This window comes from Bos mutus, chromosome 2 (assembly GCF_027580195.1).
Source record: "Bos mutus isolate GX-2022 chromosome 2, NWIPB_WYAK_1.1, whole genome shotgun sequence".
In the NCBI taxonomy this organism is placed as follows: domain Eukaryota; kingdom Metazoa; phylum Chordata; class Mammalia; order Artiodactyla; family Bovidae; genus Bos; species Bos mutus.
In genome coordinates, this window is record NC_091618.1 from 110,417,418 (window position 1) to 110,430,598 (window position 13,181).

The 13,181-nt window shown below is 40.1% G+C and overlaps 1 protein-coding gene across 2 annotated transcripts in view; it reads left to right on the forward strand.

Moving 5' to 3' along the window:
* Positions 1-2,398: 2,398 nt before the first annotated feature.
* GORASP2 (golgi reassembly stacking protein 2) overlaps positions 2,399-13,181 on the forward strand; it is a 33,468-nt gene continuing 22,685 nt past the window's right edge. The window contains exon 1 of one of the 2 annotated variants that reach the window (XM_070358287.1): positions 2,399-2,657. In XM_070358287.1, the coding sequence (XP_070214388.1) occupies positions 2,595-2,657 (63 nt within the window). In that variant the 5' untranslated portion in view covers positions 2,399-2,594. Of the gene's footprint in view, positions 2,658-2,992; positions 3,197-13,181 lie in introns of those variants that run through there. The other variant, XM_070358279.1, reaches the window with a different exon arrangement.

Genomic DNA, 13,181 nt, shown 5'->3' on the forward strand with positions numbered 1-13,181 from the left:
GGAAATAGCAGGTAGTCACTCGTAGTGCTGAGACATATTACAGCTTTAAGGAAGGGTGGAATTTGCTCATGGGCTACCTTGGGTCTCCACGAACCATGGCTTCATGCTGGACATCTGGGAAACAAAAATTTTGACCGTTGAACATAGCAATAACTTACGACCTCACCACGAAGAGGATTATAATTGCCAAGCAGAACAAGAAAATAATCATCAAATATAGTTCTTATACTTACTCCTTTGCATTAGTTTCATTAATTTGCTGAATTAGCTGACAAACACTCTGCTGAATATTAGGAACACAGAGCTGACTTGACTAGCTTTCCTGTCCTTGAGGAGCCTAATAACTGGAGATTTCATTTCTTTGTGTATGTACTGGTTTCCTAAAAACCTGGTATTGGTCTATTGACAGCAAAGAAAGAAATATTTTGTTTTTCTATTTGAAATACTTTTGTTACAAAAGCAATCTACGAGCATTTTAGAATGTAAAACTGGCCAAAACAAAAAAGAAAACATCTCTGTCACTGCCCAGAGATCACCACTCTTACCCTTGGTTGGTATCATGCCACAATTTTATATGGATATTATATATTAACATGTATTTTATTTACAAAAATGTTTCATATTGTTTATAGGCATATTCTGTCTTATAACCTGTTTTTTTCAGTCAATAATTTCCACTTTTCCATGACAGTAAATGCTTTTCTTCAAACAGTATTCACATTTTCCCAATTAAGCCCAAAATGTCTTTTACAGCAGATTTCTCCAACTCAGCACCTTTCACTGCATGTCCTGGTTATTTCCTTCATATCTCTTAACCCAGTATAAACCCTTTCTTTTTTTTAAAAAAATTTATTAATTTGTTTTGGCTGTGCTGGGTCTTCATTGCTGTGTGAAGGCTTTCTCTAGTTGCTGGAAACGGGCTACTCTCTAGCTGCAGTGCACAGGCTTATCATTACAGTGGCTTCTCTCCTTGCGGAGCATGGGCTGTAGGTCATGGGGCTTTGGTAGTTGTGGCACATGGGCTTAATTGCCCGAAGGCATGTGGAATCTTCCTGGACCAGGGATGGAACCCATGTCCTCTGCATTGGCAGGTGGATTCTTAACCAGTGGACCCTCAGGGAAGTCTAAACTCTTTCTTATTATTCTGACTTGATGAAAAGAACTGGCTAGCTGTTCTAGAGAATAGCCAGTTTCTTTTTTTCTTTCTTTCTTTCTTTTTTTTTGCGTGCTTCCTTCCTTGTGAAGTCATTTTACTTGTTCTTCTATTCTTTATATTCCTGTAAACAGAAACAGGAACATCTAACTAAAGGCGTGAGAGGAGCAAGTAAACCTTTTGAGCTGGAATACTTCATGGGTACTTAACGTTGCTTCATATTAGAATACATTTGTTCTGATACTTGGTTGATCTTTCGTCGCTGATGGTCAAATTGGCCCGTGGGCAGTAACTGGGGATTTGGGGCGGGGGGAAGGGATAAAAGGAGGAACAGAATAGGAAAAGTGTGACTACAACAACCTAAAGGAAGTGGAATGGGGAACTCAGTCGGCAGTGCAACGCCAAGGTCATCCAACTGGATTTCCCACACTGGCATCGCTCAGGTTGTGACCAACTGATCTTATTTTCACAATGAGGGAAGGCAAAAAACAAAAAGAGAACTTTGACGGGTCCTCCATGACTCTCTAGGACAGGTGTTTTATAAAGGGAACATTCTCCTTTATAAAACTGAGCTGAGCTAAGCGGACGCGGTAGTCCACTCACGGAGAGCCACTACCAGGATCCTCTGTATAACCCGGAGACGTGACCTACATACAAGTTTAGAAACCCCGAGAATAGGGAGCTCCTTGTGTTTGCATCGGGCCTATTCTTTTCGGAGAAGGCAATAGCAACCCATTCCAGTACTCTTGCCTGGAAAATCCCATGGACGTAGGAGCCTGGTAGGCTGCAGTCCATGGGGTCGCTAAGAGTCGGATACGACTGAGCGACTTCACTTTCACTTTTCACTTTCATGCATTGGAGAAGGAAATGGCAACCCACTCCAGTATTCTTGCCTGGAGAATCCCAGGGACGGGGGAGCCTGGTGGGCTGCTGTCTATGGGGTCACACACAGTCGGACATGACTGAAGTGACTTAGCAGTAGCAGCAGCTATTCTTTTCAGCAGGAGCCCCTTTCCGGCCTCTGGCCACCAGGGGGAGCTACAGTCGAGCAACCGTTCTTCAGGAACAGCGGGAACGCGTCTAGATGAATCTTGTCAAGCCAAGGGACCCGTAGCAAGGTACCAAGGCCGGATGAACCGTATTTCTGCTCTCTCGCGAGCATAAGTAGGCCTCACCCCGCCCTCCGCTCCAGGCTTCCCTCCTTCCTGGCCCGCGTGGCGCCTCAGACCCCTCCCGGTGACTCGCGGCAGGTGGCGCTGTCTGCGGCGTCGCAGCGGCCCTGGCTGCCGCGGTGACCATCTCCCAGCGGGCAGTGCGGCCCGGCTCTCCGGAGGCAGTGAGTGCCACGTCCCAAGTGCTACGCGGAGGAGCGGAGCGGACGGCGCGCGGGGGGCGGGGAGCAGCGCGGAACCCAGCCCGATCACACTGATCGCCCGCCGCCATGGGCTCCTCGCAGAGCGTCGAGATCCCAGGCGGGGGCACAGAAGGCTACCACGTCCTGCGGGTAAGGGCTTCGACAGCGGCCCGGGGGCCGCGGGCGGGAGGCGGGGCCCGGCCGTGGGGAGGCGGAGGCCCCGACGGACTTCTTCCCGGGGCAGCCAGGCCCGACCCCGCGAAGGAGCGGCGGTCTAGGGCGCATCGTTGGACAAGGCCGGCTCGGGAGGCCGCTCGTATCCTGCCTCCCTGGAGCGCCCGGGGTCCGCCGCTTTGGGAGGACGGGCTAGAAACCGAGGAGGCAGCAGGCGACTTGGCCGGGGGTGGCCCAGGCGAGAGGGCAACCCTGACTCCTTTTTCTCTTCGCGGCCTTCTCAGCCCCCTCCCCTTTATTTTAGCTCTCAAAGTTAGGGAAGGCTCGGGGAGGGGGTGGGAGGAGCAAAGTCTGCAAAAGAGGTGATGGTGAAGGTAGCATTTGAATTTTCCAAGAAAAGGAAACCTGGAACCCGCAGACTAGAGGCGGGGGCTGAGACGGCTCGAGTTAATTCACTTCGGCGCTGCCTGGATGTCCGGAAAAGCCAGTTAGGCAACGAAACGAATTGCCTAGAAGTAGGTTTAACGGACTTAAACCTACTTGAATTTCACTGGATTTCTCTGTCTCCTGTGCCGCTGTTGACCTTCCCAACCCTCCTTTTCCACATTTCCTGGCGGGGGCAACTTCCGTTCTCCTTTTTCCTAAGGCTGCTCAGTGGATTTTAAGATTTAGATCCACAGTGTAAAAGGTAATGGAAAGGAACTTAAAAAAATCCAGGTAAGTAAAGGAAAGCAAGTGCAGTCACCAGGATGCAGAGAAACAGTATTTCGAAAGGCGTTTGCTCAGGCCCAGCTATGAACAGCCTGGGTTGTACAGAGCTGATCCTTTCCTCAAGGAATTGGAAGTCCTTTCCTCAAGGAAGTGGCAGTGTTGGTTGTGTGCTGTGACACCTGCGTGAGTGATAACATGATGGACTGTTAACAAAGTGGCCCCGATCCATGGTGCTATTTCAGGACATAATAGAGTGTAAATAGATACTAGTTCCTCAGCTTCTCACAAGAGCGTTTTTACTGAAAGTGGGAAAGTGCACTTCCTATTGCTGCTCTCATCTTCTGCCTTGGGTCCCATGTTTCAGGTGAGAGAACATCTCTTAAACTAAATTACCAGACATCTGCTTAATGGGGCTGTGATCGGTCACCTCTCTGATCTTCAGGATTATCACAGCTAGTTGTCCCTCCATTCTGCTAAAAATTCCTCTTGAAGCCACACTCTGGGTGTGTGGAAAGGATAATTTTCCCAGAAAATAAGGGGAATCTATATATAAATCATAATACCTTCCTGTTCCCTTTAGCTAAGCCAATCCCCAGGTGCCACACTGATGGGGGAAATGGAAGGAGAATTGTCAGATCCCAGATGTGAAGTGAAAGTTAGTGGCAGTATTTTTCTTTGTATTCTCTGGTTTGATTCCCAGCTCTCTGCTGTGGGGTTTGTTATCCAGTATTACGAGCTGATTGTGGCCGTGAATCTTTGGGGATTCATGATATTTTTATGATAACGTGTTCTAGGTAAAGCACAGTATTAATGAATCTTAAAAGTCTGTATGAAAGCTGTACACATCAAAAGGATTCCAGTTCGGTGACTTCTGTTAATGACTGTGGGATGCTAAACAAGTTGGAGTATTTTTTTTTTTTCTTCTTTTTTTTTTACATAGGTGCACCTCAGTAAATCAGCATTCGTATTCAGTACTGCAGATATTATTAATCTATAAATATGGTTTTTAGAATTAGTAAGGACAACCTTAGTTTCCAGTCCACATCTGGAGCATAAATGTTGCAAAAGATGAAGTAATTCTTCTTTCATTTGAGTTTTATTAGAGGGAGCTTTAAAAATAGTAATGATCATCTACTTTAGAATTTTTTTAAATGTTTCAGAGTTCCTAACCCACTCTGCCCTATTCTGTAATTGGTTTCTTTATCTTTGTTTTTAGAGGAGGAAAGTACTATGTTAAATCTCAACATATAAAAATCTTATTTCCATTTGTTATTGCCTAAATTGTGGTTGTATATTCTGTCTCTGGATTAGTGAGCTTGTAAACCAGAGTAAATATGACAGGATAATCATGGAATAAAATCACCCATGTTTAATAAGTTCTAGAATGGTTTAATTAAAAGCTAGTTTTCTTTAGTAATTCTTTGGCTGTTTCCTTGCTAGTGATAAAAACTTGTGTAAGTGTGTTTTGAAATACCAGTTTATAGTGCACACATATCCATTGCTAGTTATTATGTTATTTTTAAATTGTATTCCTACAATTCATAGATTGAACTTTCTGTTTTTTCCATTATTTTTCTAGATCTGTTGTTAGATTCTGCTTTAAAAAAGTACTTAGGAGACAACTTTGAAGTGATTCCAGATTTTCTGCTATGAATAATTTACTTTTTATCTTTTATGTATTAATGCACATTTTCATGTTGTGATCGTATTACATACCCAACTCTCCATACTTAACCTAGAAGTGACCGATACAGTTTATGTATCCTTTCAAAAGTGCTTTATGCATGTAAAACAATCAACACCCCATCCCCAACTTGTAACTCTGTTTTCTTTTATAACTGTTGGAATCACATGATACATACTGTTAAACATCCTGGTCTTCTTAATGTGGAAGAGCATCGTCTCTGTCTTTCTGTAGCAGCACACAGAGATTGGCTTCTCACTTTCTCTTAGCCCCTTAGTGAATCTGTTGTAATATAGTTTGGTTAAGCACCACCCCCTGGTGTTAGACACTTAGTTTTTCTAGTCTTTTGTTGTTACAGGTATTTATCTACAACCTTAAATGCTACCTTTTATCTTCACTGAATTGTATTTCCCCATATTAGTGAATTCTAATGTCTAGTTATATAAACATTGGTCTCCATTTTAGTAAATTGCTACATTGTTTTCTGATTATCAGCATGTTTATTAGAAATCATTTGGATAAGTTCAAAAAGTTTAACAAAGAACCTCAATTACCTGTAATCTTACCATCTAAAGGTAACTACTGTTAAAATTTTTTCCCATCCTTTTTTTTTTTCCTGTGACTAACATTGCCCCTTAGCCATGTTTCACAAAGATTTTGAGTAATTTAACATATTTAAGTATATTACAGTATGGCCAAAAGTTATCATAGGATGTTAGCTTTACAACTTATCCAACAGCTGAGGAACTGTTAAATAAATTAGGGCCTAACTGCAAATTGGAATGCTATGCATTCAGTGAAAACTATGTTTCAAAACACTGTGAGTTCATAGATGTGCCTTCATGTATGTGTATGTGCATATACATTCAAGTGCCCAGGAAAATGGAAAGCTAAAAAGCCAGGATATTAAAAGGATAATTGGTGGATGGCAACATTTTTATTCTTTTATTTTCCCAACATGTTCACAGTGACTGAAATATTTATATATTTTTTAAAAATATAGTTATAAAAATTATTTTTTAAAGTGGACTACTAGTATAAGATTTTAAAATTTGGTGAGAAGCTTCCTTTTAAAAATACCGTTATAGGAAATTTCCTGGCAGACTCCATAAGCCGCGTGGTAAGCCCAAAAGAAAAAGAAAAGAAAAATAACATTATATTTTGGATTTCCATATGGATTGGGTCTGATTCTGTGTTCACCATGCATACCACTTTTATTCCCATTCTCTAATCCTAACATAAAGCAGGAGAAATGTTAGCCAGGACTTCTCAGCCTTGTTAGAAGTTACTACAGTTGAAGTAACTGTATTTAATAGAGAATTCTTGCCTAGATTTTCTGTTATCAAGTGAAACCGTCAAGGCCATTTTCAGAATTTTTGGAGTTGCCTTATGGGTGCCCCTTGTAAGATGTTTCTAAATTAAAATATTCAAATTAATTCTACTCTGCACTTCATGCTCTTTGAAATGGGGGATATCTGAGGACATTCTGGAGCCGATGTTCACAACAGTATGGGGACATGGAAAATGTCATGTTCACTATTCCTTATAATTTCCTCCGAGAGAGATTTTGAGATGATGGAAGTTTTGAAGGAAAGGCCATTGAGATGAATTGCGGCTCCAGTGTAATAACAGGCCTCTATCTTCTGAGCCATTTGCTGGATACTAGGCAGTATTAGGTATTCTCCTTAGAGGATAAAGGGACAGTAAGTGAAATTATTTCTATAGAAAACAATACCAAGACCATATCTACTGTTATATAGATGTGCTCTTTCTTAATGGTACCTAAGTAATCTACATTACATCCTGCAAGATTTCAACTTCATTCTTATTTTGAGAAAATGAAATCCCATTATTTCATAGTCATAATTTTTTTTATTCTAACACGGTATTTAACTTTTTTAACTCATACCCCCATTTGAAAAACATAAAAATCTCACTATTAGCCCCTTCTCTTTTCACTCACTCTAAAAACAATGGGTGCAAAAAGAAAACAGTGGGTTATTTGATATTTTCCAAATATGATCTTATAATGAAAAAAGTTTTATAAGCACCATTTAAAGATTTTAACCTGCTCCCCAAATTGACCTCTGCTAGTAAAAGGCTATGAATTGTTTCATAAACATATTTTGCTTTCAAATGTAGAATCAGAATACTTCATTTATTACGAATGTTTTACTTGACTTTTATATTTTTTCCTATCTCCTTTCGAAGAGTTGGGTTGCTTTTCTGGGTGCCTGATGTCCTCTGCCGGCATTCAGGAGTTGTTTTGTGGAATTTACTCTACATTTAAATGCTCTTTTGATGAATTTGTGGGGGAGAAAGTGTTCTCCCCGTCCTACTCCTCTGTCATCTTGGCTCCTCCCTGAATGTTTTACTTAAGCTTTGGTGACGCTAGTGGTAAGGAACCTGACATAAGAGATGCTGGTTCGATCCTGGGTCAGGAAGATCCTCTGAAGAAGGAAATGGCAGCCCACTCCAGTATTCCTGCCTGGGAAATTCCATGGCCAGAGGAGCCTGGCGGGCTGCAGTTTATGGGGCCACAGAGAGTCAGACACAACTGAGTGACTGAGCACAGGCACACAGGAGTGTTTTGTTCATTATAAGAAATACAGTGTAGGTGAACCTTAGGACACTTTTAGGAGTTGTCAGTATCATTGAACATAAACTTTTTCCAATATTAAAAAGCCTCAAACAAATTAATACCGTCATGTTGTTTGTATACCCTTATATATTTTTTATGATGAAGAGTATTCTTACATATGGACTTAAGGATCCTCGTTTGGAGAGACCTATTCTTGGTGGGTGATTATGGTTTCTGGCTCTGGACATTAAGTAGTAAAGTACACAGAACTGGCTTTAGTGGCTTTCTGGGTCAAATATTGACAGGGCTTTTAAATAATTACCGTGAAGTTTTCATAAGAATTGAACTTAGAAAAACCACTAACATCAGTATATTCATTTTGTTGGCTTTAATATTCTACCAAAATGGTTAATTATATTGCTTGATAACACTAGTAAAATATCAGGTAACAATCTAAGTAGAAAATATCCATAAAGATTTGACATGTGCTTTAGAATCTGACTGTAGCTTGCCTTGCGAGCTGTAGATTATCAAGTAAGATCATTTTTTTCTACACAATATATGCAAAGCTAAAGGACTTACTTTGGGAGACTGTACTTCCTTTTGACATTGCATATAAATTTACTACAGCATGAAGAGAATGGTGCTGGGGTTCTTTGGGTTTTGCTTGTGTTTGTTTTTTTTAAGCACTAGTGAGAAGGCATTTAAGCCCATTTTCGGCAACAAGGAACCTTGTGGACATGGATGGATACATTGAGAAACTATCCTAACCGACCATTGAAACCACCCTCATGAATCACTAGATTCTAGTGTCATTCCACCAATTCATTGTTTTTCCTTGGACAAATCGTTGAACTTCTTTGAGCTTTGTTCTTTTTATCTGAAAAGTGGGGAGAGTAGGAATGCCTCCTCCAGTAGTAATGCCTTTTTTAAAAAACTAAAAACCACATCAAATAGTGTATATGAAAATACTTTGGAAAAACATTGAGCACATTGTTTATTAAAACTGTGCCGTCCACCACCTCATTGGTTAATTTGAGATTAAATGGCATATTCCATGTAAAGCACTTAACATAGGGTCTGGAATGTGATTAAAACTCAATAAATGTTAGCTGGTGCCTTTATGAGCATTTACAGTATTTTGTCACCCATTGAGAACCACTACTGTAGTGACAATACTGTTAAACTTGTAAACATTTTAAATAGTATTTCCACTTAGTCACTCAGCAGCTACTTTTGTCCGTGTACCTAACCATGTACTTTAATGCTGTTCTAAGTTTTGGATCAGATCTGACCCATTCTTTTATAAATGTGCTTAATTTTTGAAGACCCTCGTTCTGGAGGAAATTTTATATCTGTATGTTAAAAGACAGATGAGTGCCAGTGTTCTTTTCATTGCTTTGCCATTTTTGTTACTGAACACGTGAACTAAAATGACTAAAAGTCTATATGATTTAAAACGATCTTGTTGAGTTTGATCTACACTATAGAATCAGTAGATAGCTTAGCAAGAGATTTCTTTCTTGCTGAGTCATTAGATCTTAAAAACTATCTAGTCAGCCTCCTCACTGTACAGCTAAAGAAAAGGAACAGGAGAGATTATTGCCTGAGGTCACAAAGCAAGTTTTCTTTCCCTAAGAGACAAGTACCTGAGTTGGTATTTGAAGAGTATAAAAGGAGGTGGCATGTTGTCAGAGTTTTAGTTTCTTTTGGAGCAGACTGATTTCTTTTAATATCGTTTTTCTAACCTACAGATCTATTCTAGAAAGCTATTATATAGTGATGGGTTTTTACTTCATTTAGTTATCTGAATTTTATTTCCAATTGCTCTATATGTTACAAGTTATAGGGTCAGAATCAGGAGAGCAATATCTTTTGAGTTATTTTGGTAGAGCATGTGAGAAGAAATATTTTAACAGGTGAGCCTTGAACTCTTCTAGTCTGTTTCAAAATTATTTACCACACAATTGTGAGTGCATGCATGGGTGCTCAGTCACTTGAGTCGTGTCTGACTCCTTGCAACCCCATGGACTGCAGCCCACCAGGCTCCTTTGGCCGTGGAATTCTCCAGGCAAGAATACTGGAGTGGGGGTTGCCATGCCCTCTTCCAGGGGATCTTCCTGATGCAGGGATCGAACCCACATCTCCTGTATACCAGCCAGAAGCTTGGATATCTTTGCATATAAGCTTATAAAACAGCTCGTCTGGTAATATCCTGGGTTCAGAAAGTAGTGTGTGGTTTCCTTTCCTTGCTTTAAGGTATTAGTTCTGATCCTTTAGATGGAAGTGCAAAGTAAAGAGATGAATACCTCACTGGAAATCAACCCAGTGTGGAACGATTAGGTCTGTACACAAAGAAGTCAGTCACAAAGATCACATGTTGAATGATTTTATATGAGATGTCCGGAATAGGCAAATCCATAGAAACAAGAACTAGGATAGTGGTTACCAGGGTCTGGGGCGATGAGGAGCGGCTGTTTAATGGGTACAGACTCTTCCTGGGGTGACCCTTACTAAGGCATGAGTTTTGGGTACTTCTCTATTTTGACATTTGTCAGTTCTGTCATGATTCACTAAATCGATCTCAGAATCCACTGAAACTGCCTGTAGTGATTGAGTGAATCCACATTAGGGATTATTTATGTATAGTTGGTGATTCAGAATCCAGCTTCCAATCACTGGTGCTAATTTATTTTTATGTAGTAGAGATGGCTGCCCCTTCACTATGCAGTTTCTGTCATAAACTCACGTTTTGCTTCTTGGAAGAGTATAAAATGTGTAGCAAATGCCATGTTGCTTATTGTAGCTGTTTTTTCTAGAGTGCTTATGGAGAAGTGTTTCTTTTTATGTTGTTAAAAAGAATGAGTGTTAGAGCAAGTTACTTTGTGGCCTTTACATTGGGCTCAGTCCTTTTAGACTTAATTGCTGGCTTTCAAACTGTGTCCCTTGTAGGTGAGGTGTTAGGTGTATGTGCTTAAGATTGTGATTTCATTTCTACTTTTTGGATAGAAGGACCATATCTTAAGACTTTTTATACGTAAGTGTACTGCTTGATGAATTTTTCAGAAACAACACACTCATGTAACCAGCATTCTTTCCCTTTCTGGTCACACCCTTCAGTTCAGTTCAGTTCAGTTGCTCAGTCGCGTCCTACTCTTTGCGACCCCATGGACTACAGCACGCCAGGCCTCCCTGTCCATCACCAACTCCCGGAGTTTACTCAAAGTCACGTCCATTGAGTCGGTGGTGCCATCCAACCATCTCATCCTCTGTTGTCCCCTTCTCCTCCTGCCCCCAATCCCTCCCAGCATCAGGGTCTTTTCAAATTAGTCAGTTCTTTGCATTAGGTGGCCAAAGTATTGAAGTTTCAGCTTCAACATCAGTCCTTCCAATGAATGTTCAGGACTGATTTCCTTTAGGATGGACTGGTTGGATCTCCTTGCAGTCCAAGGGACTCTCAAGAGTCTTCTCCAGCACCACAGTTCAAAAGCATCAATTCTTCGGCGCTCAGCTTTCCTTATAGTCCAACTCTCACATCCATACATGACTACTGGAAAAACCATAGCCTTGAGTCGTTGGACCTTTGTTGGCAAAGTAATGTCTCTGCTTTTTAATATGCTGTCTGGGTTGGCCATAACTTTTCTTCCAAGGAGCAAGCGTCTTTTAATTTCATGGCTGCAGTCACCATCTGCAGTGATTTTGAGCCCAAGAAAATGAAATCTGACACTGTTTCCACATTCTCCCCACCTGTTTGCCATGAAGTGATAGGACCAGATGCTGTGATCTTCGTTTTTTGAATGTTGAGTTTTAAGCCAGCTTTTTTACTCTCCTCTTTCACCTTCACAAAGAGATGAGAGTTCCCTCTTCACTTTCTACCATTAAAGTGGTATCATCTGCATATCTGAAGTTGTTATTTCTCCTGGCTGTCTTGATTCCAGGTTGTGATTAATCTGGCCGGGCATTTTGCATGATGTACTTTGCATGTAAGTTAAATAAGCAGGGTGACAATATACAGCCTTGATGTACTCCTTTCCCAATTTTGAACCAGTCCATTGTTCTTTTGTTTAGTATCTGCTAAAACCTTTTCTCCATTTCTTTAAGTTGTCTGTCTTCTTTATTAAACAGATTTATTGAGCTTATAATTTACATACCTTTAAAATCACGTTTTAAACTTTACAGTACAGTGGTTGTTTAGTATATTCACAGAGTTGTGCAACCATCATTAGTATCTTCATTCAGGACCTTTTTATCACCCCAGAAAGAAACTCCATACCCATTAGCAGCTGCTCTCTGTTCCCCCTGCTCCCATCCCCTGGTCACTAGTAATCTCCTTTCTGTGGATTTGCCTATTCTGGACATTTCTTATAAATGGAATTACATATTATATGATCTTTGTGACTAGCTTCTTTCACTTAGCACAGTGTTTTCAAGGTTCACTCATGTCTTAGCATGTGTTAATACTTAATTTCTTTTTATTGCCAAATCATATTCCATTCTGTAAGTACCACATTTAGTTTATTCATTCATCAGTTGAAGGACATTTGGCTTATTGTCACTTTCTGGCTATTATGAATAGCACAGATATGAAATTTGTGTGCAGGTTTTTACACAGACATGTTTATTTCTCCTGGTTATATACGTAGAAATGAAAATGCTAGGTCACGCAATAAGTCTGTATTTAACATTTTGAGGATCTGCAAAACTGTTTTCCACAGAGGCTGCACCATTTTACATTTCTACCATCAGTGTGTGAGGATTCTAGTTGCTCTACATCCTTACCAATCCTTGTTACTGTCTTTTTACTTTAGCAGTTTTTGTGAACGTGATGTGGTGTCTTATTGTGGTTTCACTCTTCCTTTTTGATTTGTAGTAGTTTGGGATTTGTTCTAAATGCAATTCCTTTGTTGAATACATAGCATATCTTTTCACTCTCTTAATTGTGTCTTTGATGAGCAGAAGTTCATAGTTTCAGTAAAGTTTGTCAAGTTTAAAAAAAAATTATGGTTAGCTTTTTGTGTTCGGTTTAAGAAGTCTTCATACTTGATGATCCAAAAGATGTTCTCTTGTTTTTCTCTAAAAGCTTCTTTGTTTTACCTTTTATGTTTAGATCTGCTATCCATACGGATTTGAGTTTTGAGAGACAACATTAAGAAGATGATTTGTCTCCTCTTAGCTAACTAATGTTCTGTGTCTTTTCCTCTTTTTATTTTTTTTTTTAAGGAGTGAGAGAATTAGTACATAGCCAGAAAAATAATGCAGTGTCCAGGAATTAATAGCTTAGAAAAATTTGCCCTCAGGTGGTAGTTTGTGGAGATAGGAAGTTGAACTTATGATTTGTATGACTCTTATCATATGTCAGAGACTTCACTAGGCATTTCATGAAGTTAAACTCACTCAATCTCTACATTATTCTTCCAAAGTAGATGTTGTTCTCTCTTCCTTGCAAATGAGGAAATTGAGACCCAGGATGGTAAACTTTTCCCAGCTCAAAAAGCTATTAAGTAGGCAAACCATGACTCAAAAT